General features: G+C 38.9%; 1 protein-coding gene across 1 annotated transcript; it reads left to right on the top strand.

Annotated features, from left to right (window-relative positions):
* Positions 1 to 3,481: 3,481 nt before the first annotated feature.
* Positions 3,482 to 6,940, top strand: LOC149839852 (ATP-dependent zinc metalloprotease FTSH 10, mitochondrial-like). The gene is made up of 4 exons (XM_090004257.1): positions 3,482 to 3,820; positions 3,917 to 4,154; positions 4,225 to 4,299; positions 6,516 to 6,940. Exons 1-4 carry the CDS (start codon positions 3,761 to 3,763, stop codon positions 6,644 to 6,646), a joined length of 504 nt encoding a protein of 167 aa, XP_089860383.1. The 5' UTR covers positions 3,482 to 3,760; the 3' UTR covers positions 6,647 to 6,940.
* The last annotated feature ends 2,016 nt before the right edge of the window (positions 6,941 to 8,956 follow it).

Below are 8,956 nucleotides of genomic sequence, written 5' to 3'. Positions count from 1 at the left end.
TGAGAATTTTGCTTTGAATAATTGTTTATTAATCTTAAGATTAGTTGGATGAACGATGCATTTATTTGATGAATGATTAAAATTGATTTATAGAATAGTGCTGATGTGTTTAAAATACCTGTAACATGTCCAAAGTTCTAACCAAACTAAAATAAATGTTTTTTATTATATTTTCAGTATTTATTAAAAAAAATCACATATTTTTGAGTTAAAATTTTGAGGCATTACATGTCCTGTCTCGTTAATTTATTATATTTCAATTCTTTTCATGAGGTAAATGTATATCTCAAAACTATTGTGGTTCTTATAAAGTGTAATCAAATATTTAATGTTTTAGTGTCAAGAAGATGATATATATATATATAAGATTTTAAAACTAAGATTTTTTTTCCATGTTAGCTAGAATTTTCATTATAGTTAAAAGTCTCCAACCGGCTACACGATAAGACGAAGGGCTAGCTAAACTTCAAAAAACCTTCACACATGGGGGTAAAACTTAGGGGTGGCAATCGGGTCGGGTTGGCGTGTCAGCATACCTCAACCCGAACCCGACCCGTTTATTAAACGGGTCGGCTGTGGCAAACACGAACCCGACCCGTTTAATAAACGGGTAACCCGACACGACCCGACAACCCATTTAATAAATGGGTTGGGTCGGGTAAACGGGTTTTCAGGTTTGCGGGTCGGGTTGGCGGGTTGACGGATCGGGTTGGTAGGTAGGCAGGTTGGCGGGTTGACGGGTCGGGCAGACGGGTTGGCGGGTTGACCCACCCGCCTAACCCGTTTATTAAACGGGTCAGCCGGGTTGGCATACCCCCAACCCGAACCCGACCTGTTTAATAAACGGGTTACGCGGGTCGACCCTTTTATTAAACGGGTTGGCTTAAGCCCAACCCGAACCCGCCTAAGAGGCAGGTTGGCGGGTCGGCTTGGCGGGTCGTGTCAGAAATTGCCACCCCTAGTAAAACTCCACCTTAGTAGTATCGTTAGAATAACAAAATTGAAATAAAGCACCCACAAAATTTGACAAATATCAATAAGGTGGCCGTAACTAGGGCTGCAAACATATCAGATATGGTCATATCCGAGTTCGACATATTATTTCTGGATGTGAAACCTTTAAGCACAAATGTGCATTTGGTCGGATTCAGATCTGTTCCATCTGATTATTTTCAGATTCAGGTAGGATACGAATCAGCACTTTAAGTCAGATATAGAGTTTATTAGAATCAAAATATGCACCGATTGCATTTTTTTTTACATGTAAATAGCTTGTTCTTGTTCTATTTTTTTTTTCAAATCCAATATTACCATATGTATTTGGGATTTGGATTTAAGCTTACCCACTTGGATCTAGATTCAGATCTACTGTTCACATTTTGGATTCAAATTCAGATTGGGATCTCTGAAGATCTGGCACGAATCCAACCCATTTGCATCCCTAGCCGTAACTTGTCGTGATTCAATCGTGAACTTTACATTTGAATTTATCTTTATTAATAAGAAAACCTGCTGATATTTGTGAGAGTATTACAACAAATCTATCGTTTTGCATAAAAATCTAACTGGGTCGGCCTTAGTTGGATACAGACAGTAATCGATTATAATTTGGATACTGATTCCAACTCAAAGCTTGCTTAGGAAATTTCTTGGAAGATCCAAAATTGATCATGTTTGAATCCTTGTTGGACCTGAACTTGCAATAAGTAAATTAGTTGAATCTAGATTCTTATACACCTCAAATATTATGGATTTTTATTGGATTTACATTCATTAAAGCCCCATATCCAACCATATCTATCTAATTAGATCCGCAAGACATATAACATATCCAATTAATAGTTGTGTCATGTACTGCATAAAGCACGCATGTCGCAGTTGGGTCTGGTGATTGGTTCACTTATCTGATCCATCCTATTATTTCTGAACATTGTTGGAGGGTCTAGGTTTACATATAAACCCGCCTAATTGGATCCACATACTCAGATGTCTATCGTATCCACATTTGAGAGCCCCATTTATCAACTTGGACTGGGGCCAGTCGAAGGGTTACCATATCCAATTCAATTGAGGTCTATGGTTCCAAATTGTCAGATCCAGCTCGGATCTGTGCTGAACTGGCATTGGATCCAGATTTTCGTGGGTGAGTTTTGTTCTGGATCCTGACCCAACACAGACCACATGGTAGAGTTCTGGATCTGGATGTGATCTAACTCAATTTGACACTGTATTTACAAAAAATGGGTCAAATATATAAGTTATCCTACAAAAAATGAAAACGGGTCTAATTGGAATCGGTTCCCGCCTGGTTCCAACCCTATTTGTTTATCTGATTCTTACCCAGATCCGACTGGACCCAAAATTACATGTTCCCAATCTGATCCATTTATAAAAAAGAAACCTGTTTTGTGACAGGTACCCACCCAGTTTTCATTCGGTTGGGATGGAATCGGATAAAGATCCAACCCGTTTGCTGATCTACTGGGATGCACATGATCCGACTTCGAGCCGAGTTTAGGATGTCTCAGCTCAGCTCAAATAAAAAATTGATGTTCAAGCTTAGCTCGAGCTTGAACAGCTTTTGTCCAAACTCGACTCAAGTTGGCTTAGCTTGGCTTGAGCTGAGCATTTTTTATTTAAAAAAATTTAACACGAGCCAAACTTAGGATGGCAGTGGGGCAGGGCGGGGCGGGGTGGGGGACAAGGTCTCCACCCCCGCCCCGCCTCAAGATTAGAGCCTCCATCCCGGGTGGGGATGGATTTTAACCTCCACCCCCACCTTCATCCCCGTTTCATGTCCTCTATCCCCGGTTCAAACGGGGGTGAGGCGGGGCGGGGATATTGCAGGGACAAGTGATGGGGATGGGTCGGGGATGAGGCAGGGATCGTGGCAGAGAAGGGGCGGGGCGGGGAAAAGTGTACGTCCATCCCTGCCTTCATCCCCGAACGGGGATGGATTTTAACCTTTGTCCCTGCCTCCATCCCCGTTTCATACTCTTCATCCCCGGTCCAAGCGGGGTGGGCCCCCACTTTCCCCCGGTCCACTGCCATCCCTGGGCTCAGCTCCAATGAAAATAGCTGTTCAAGCTTGGCTCGAGTCAAACTCGACCTTGGCTAGGCCCAGCTCAAGCCAAGTATTTTTATTTAAAAATTTTGAACTGAAAACAATGGATTTCCAGCTATCCATCATTTGATGTTAAATTAACAAACGTAAATTGTACGCATACTATACTCTAGGCAACCGAGCTTAATCGGGCTAATCGAGCTCAACCGAGCTTGAACTTGTGCTCAAGATCGGCTCATTTATCTACCCGAACCAGTCGAGCTCGAGCCGAGCCTCAGCTAGCTCGGCTCGTTGTGCATCCAGCACTCGGCAGCATATCCATGGACCCTATCCAGATCTCGTCCGGCCCACTTAACCCACTCGTTAAATATCTAACCCACTTCTAATGTAAATAACGCGATATTTTTAGTGGTGTCTGCTTTCTATCTTCTTTGGGCGTCAACAGAAACTCCGATCTTCGTCCCTTCCTCTTTTCCGTCGCCGTAAATTCCGAATTCGAGGAAAACAAATCCTGCAAAAACAAACCTAGAAATTCATCTCTCCTCAGAGTCAACCCCCCCGAGGGGAAGCAGCCGATCGTTGGAAAAGAAAGAATCGAGAATCAAGAAACCCTGGAAATCTCTCTCTCTCTGGTTCGTTTGGGCGGAGTTTCGTCCCCGACCGGTTTCCCGAGTTCATGCTTGAGAGCGCCGGAAGATGATTTTCCTCAGAGCCGGACGCTCGATCGCCAGGTCTGCGCGTTCTCGGACCGAAAAGGTGAGATTTTTACCCATAATCCCGTTTCTAGGGTTTCCTGTTCCTCCTCGTCTCTGTTGATCCGTTTGTCCTCTGCGTTTCTTTTGTGGATTCTAGGCGAATTCAGCAGGTGGTTATGGTGCGCGCTTCGCGTTGCCGGGCAATCTGGTGCCTGAATCGGCGGGGCGCGAGGGGTTTCCGGCAAGAGACACCGGATTAGGGTTTGCGAGGTATTTCTTGACGTCCGTTGCTGGTGCGAGCGAGTTGTCCCGGAAAACGCACCGTCTCTCCGGTTTCGTTATCAGGAACTCGATAGTTGTGCGGGGTTTCTGTAGTGAAGCGCCTAAGAGAAAGAGTAAGTTGGGCTTATGGGATTATCCTTACTTTCCCGACGTTACGGTACTTATTGAACATTTTCTATGCAGATTATGAGAATTTTTATCCGAACGACAAGAATGAAATTCCTAAGGGAAACGATAAGAGTAAATCAGAGTCTAAAGGTAATTGTTTAATGCGACAAAAAATCCTTTTTGTTCCTCGAGTGGGAAAAAAACTTTCTTTTTTTTCGAATTTATGGCAATCAGGAGAAGTTTCAATTTAATTTTACAGACTTGCTAATTTAGCTTATGCTGATTATTATTAATTTTTTATTTTATTTCGACATTCACATATTTTCTTTATTGGGTACTTTTCTTTTCACGAAACTCTGTAATCAAAGTGGTGAGTTTTTCAGGTTAATCTGTTTGAGCTGTTAGTTTATTATCTTGAGATCTTCACCCAAGTTTTATCATCGAAGTGGACTTTTTGATAGTCTGTTATCCAATCAAAATGATAACTTTATTTGAAGCCACCCATCAGCTACGTGCACGTCTTTTATTAAATGGAGTTTATGCATGAAAATTGACATTTCACTAGTGTACTCTGATCTGTGTGAATCAAAATTTGTATAATATGGAATTGTGTTCTCATTTCCTGTGATTGAATCAGTACTGTCCGGATCCTGTCCAGCAACACTAGTGAATTACTTCTACTTATAACATATGACACCCAAATGGTATTGTTATGACTTATGACTGCAAATTAAAACAATAAGAAGTTAGTATTTGATTCTTTCAAGTTGTTTCCATGTTTGATAATGAACACAATGACGAACTTCCTGCTTTCACCATTTTGAATACCAAGATTGCATATCTTCTTGATAAATGCTTGCTTTGCAATGCTAGGTTGCTAGGTAGGAAGTTAGTATTAGTTATTGGTCCTGAAGAGTTGTGGCTTGTTTCTGGACCTTTTATTACATTTGACATTTGTTTTCTTAACATGGAGATCATTATTCAGTTGCATATGTGGCTTGTTTCTGAACCTTTTATTACATTTGACATTTGTTTTGCACATGTGTCTGTTTAGATCCTTAAAGAATCTTCTTATTATGTCAGTGAGGGTGTTCTATGAACATCTATTTATAGCTTAATACATTCTTTTCAGAGCAGTTACATACTCTGGGTGATCTCCCCGTGTGTTTGAGGGGGGGGGGGGTGTTAAATATGCTATATATATATGTTTTTATATATAGATTATGACACATACACATATATACTTTACGTATATATGCCTATGTGTCTATCGACACACCGTGTCCAAGGAGTGTCCAGTTTCTTGCATAAAGGACAGGAGTGTCCAACTTTATGGACATTTTCCTAGGGTGTGGAAGATACTTACCTGGGAAGTATCCATCACACATTGAAACTCCCATTAGTCTTGATGATTTGTTCTTGACATTTTGTACTTACAATCTTACACATTCATAAAACTGTAAATTATTAAAGATCAAATTACAAATGGGAAGGGAATGTGCGTTTTATATTTTATGATTTTGTTTGCATAATTCTTTAAATCTCTCTTTTATCTCTTATATATATTTTGCCGTGTCCAAATATATAGTTTTTTAAGATCTGCCGCGTCCGACACTTCTTCCTGTGTCTGACACTGACACCCGTGTCAGAGAGAGAGAGATGTTCACATATCTAGTTTTTCAACCCCCCCCCCCCCGGGTGTCCGACACCAACACCTATGTCAGTGTCCAAATGACATAGTTTAGAATACTCATGATCTCATAGATGCCTGAAACCCGTTTGACAGAAAATTATAGATTTTGGGCCTTTAAATATGGAATACCACCCAAGTCGGTGGTATGCATTTCTTGTCAGCCATAGAAATTCTTATTCTGCTGTCATTACTATTACTATTATTTTAGTAATAATAAGTTATCGATGTTGTTGTTATTGAATTTGATGGGATTTTAAGATTCTGAGAGTTGTTGAAATACATATGAACTCTAGAAGCAGGACCTTGGAGGAGCAGGATTCCTTGCACATCTAATTACACTCTATTTTCTAGGATAATGCGAATAGATATGTGAAACCTTGCGGAAGAAGCAAACAAGTCGGACGTCAATGGGGATTGAGCCCAAGGGAGGAAGAGATGTGGCTGGGGTTGTGAGGGATATGATAAAACACATCGTATATCAGCAAGTTAGCATGTGGCATCCCCTATCTACTGCTTGTTTGCGTACTTTTGTCAGTACTTAGGATAGATATATATTAGAAGCTGAATTTATTTGTCTTCTTATCTTCACGTTCATTACTTTCTTTTAAATAGTGCAGAAAATATTTATTTTGTTTAAATTTCTGTTTGATGCTTTGGCTTTTTATTCTCACAGATAAGTTTTCAAGAGTTCAAAAACAAGCTTCTAGAACCTGGTTTGGTGGACCAGATTGTTGTTTCCAACAAGTCAGTTGCAAAAGTGTATGTCAAGAGTTCTCCACACGTTACCAATCAATCCAAGGATGATGATCTATTAGGACATACAACTGAAACTCCTGCTAGCAAGGGAAATACTAGCAGCTATAGGTATTACATCAATATTGGCAGTGTCGAATCATTTGAAGAGAAGCTGGAGGAGGCACAAGAGGTACTAGGCATAGACCCTGTAAACACCCCAAATTTTTACTCTTATTCAGTGCTCACATTTCGTGTGTCATTGCATATCATTGCATGCATTCGGCATACAATTTCATTGCATTGCATAGCATTACATGTCATTATATCTCATTTTCGAGATCCAGCACTCTTGTTTTGAAAATATTTAATCCAGATTTGAGTTTTTAAAACTTTTCTTTCAAAATCAATTTTAAAACCTGGGTTTTTATTCAACATTCTGTCATTTTCCAACCCCCGGGACCTTACATTTCGAAATGTTTTCTCAGAAAACAATCTGGATTCATTTCAAACTCAATTTCAATTGATTTCAATTCTCAGATGAAGCCCATTTAGGTGGTGTCGCTTCTGGATTCCTTCATTTATAAAAAAATCTCAAAAATTTTAGAGTCCTAGTTGGATCAGGACTTTTTTTCCTGAGTCCTAGTCGGATCAGAACTCTACTTTTCACTACCTTTTTACCTGTTTTCGTAGAAAATCTTTTAAAATCTTCTGTTTTGGCCAAAATTTCAGAGTCCTAGTTGGATCAGGACTCTTCTTCAAAGAGTCCAGTCGGATCAGGACTCTTCTTCAGAGTTTCAATTGGATTGAGACTCTAATGTTTTACAACTATTTTATCCATTTTTAATCAAATCTTTCAAAATCTTTCAAAATGAGTCAGAAACTCAGAGTTTCAGTCAAAGCAGGACTCTGTACAGAGAGTCCTAGTTGGATCAGGACTCTGATCCTGATTTCAATTTTGAGAGAATCTTTCAGAAATCTTTCAATCTACCAAAATTATTACACTTTTATCAAATAATTTCAAAATTCTGAGATTTTATCTCAGAGTCCTGATCAAATCAGGACTCTACCCCAGAGTCCTGATCGAAGTAGGACTTTATCCAAATTTGATTTTTATACTTCATTTTCACTGATTTTCAAAAGCTTTGCCCAAGTTTTATCATTTGCTCATCAGAAAACCAAAATTCTTAGAGTTTTGATCGAATCAGGACTCTTTCTTAGAGTCCTAATCAGATCAGGACTCTGAAACAAAACTTCAATTTCATCCTGTTTTCACTTGTTTTTCAAAATCCTCTCATTTGATCTCTCAGAAAATCCAAAAATTAGAGAGTCCTAGTTCAATTAGGACTCTATCTTCAGAGTCTCAGTTGAATCAGAACTTTGTTCTATTTCAATACTCGTTATTGTTTTCACTTTTTTGACAAATTCTTTTATTTGTTTTTCAGAAAATACCAAAAATTCTAGAGTTTCAGTCCGATCAGGACTCAGTCCCAGAGTTCTAGTCCAGTTAGGAGTCTGTTTTGAAGTTTGTTTTTACTCCATTTTTTATTTATTTCCATTTGTTTTAAAAAATTAGGTCATTTTGTAGAGTCCAGTTAATCCATGAGTCTATTTCAGAGTCCTGATTGAGTTAGGAGTCTAACCCTGACAGTATTTTCTGACTTATTTCATCATTTTTGATAAAATCTTTTCAGAAACTTCTTCATTTGGCTTTTAAAACCCAAAATCTTAGAGTCCTATAAATCTAGGACTCTAGCCCAGAGTTCCAGTTCGCTTAAAACTCTATTTTCAAAACTTTGAATTTCAACTGTTGATTTTAACCATTTTTTAAAGCCATTTTTAGTATTTATTTCAAGTTTTTCAAAACTTCGATGTGGGGCGCACCCCGTTGGCGCCGTATCTAGAGGAGTTCTGTCTCAGTCAAGACTCTGTACCATTTCAAAACCTTAAATCTTCAAAGTCTACTTTTGAATCTCTTTTGAAAAACCTCTCATTTTCAAGTTTTAAAATCGTTTTTGAAAATTCAAGTGGGGCCCACTCGGGGTGGCGCCACATTTGAAGAAGTCAAGGTTAGACTAGGGTTAGTCATTGTCCTAGTTAGGCTAGGGGTTTAGAGGAGTCAAAAGCAATTTTAAAAATCCATTTTATTTAAGTTTTAAACCATTGGTTTTTAAAAGTTTTAAATTCAAGTTTTAAAAACCAAATGTGGGTCCATACTAGGTGGTGCCACATTTGGACTTTCTAGGGTTTAATTAAGTGGTAATTAGGGATTAATTTGAGTCTATTTAGATTAGAATTCTCTAAAAAAATTGTCCTCCCCATGTGATTTATCAAAAACAATTAAAAAGAGTCCAAAAAAATCAAAACTCTTCCTAAACAAAT

The sequence above is a fragment of the Nuphar pumila genome, chromosome 4 (assembly GCF_984573655.1).
Source record: "Nuphar pumila chromosome 4, dmNupPumi1.hap1.1, whole genome shotgun sequence".
Taxonomy (NCBI): Eukaryota; Viridiplantae; Streptophyta; class Magnoliopsida; order Nymphaeales; family Nymphaeaceae; genus Nuphar; species Nuphar pumila.
The sequence above is the reverse complement of the archived record's forward strand: the minus strand, read 5'-3'. Positions and strand labels throughout refer to the sequence as shown.

Coding starts and splice junctions, on each gene's coding strand:
- LOC149839852 (XM_090004257.1), top strand. CDS start 3,761: ATGATTTTCCTCAGAGCCGGACGCTCGATCGCCAGGTCTGCGCGTTCT. Junction 3,821..3,916: donor CGCGTTCTCGGACCGAAAAG/GTGAGATTTTTA, acceptor TGTGGATTCTAG/GCGAATTCAGCAGGTGGTTA. Junction 4,300..6,515: donor GAGTAAATCAGAGTCTAAAG/GTAATTGTTTAA, acceptor TTATTCTCACAG/ATAAGTTTTCAAGAGTTCAA.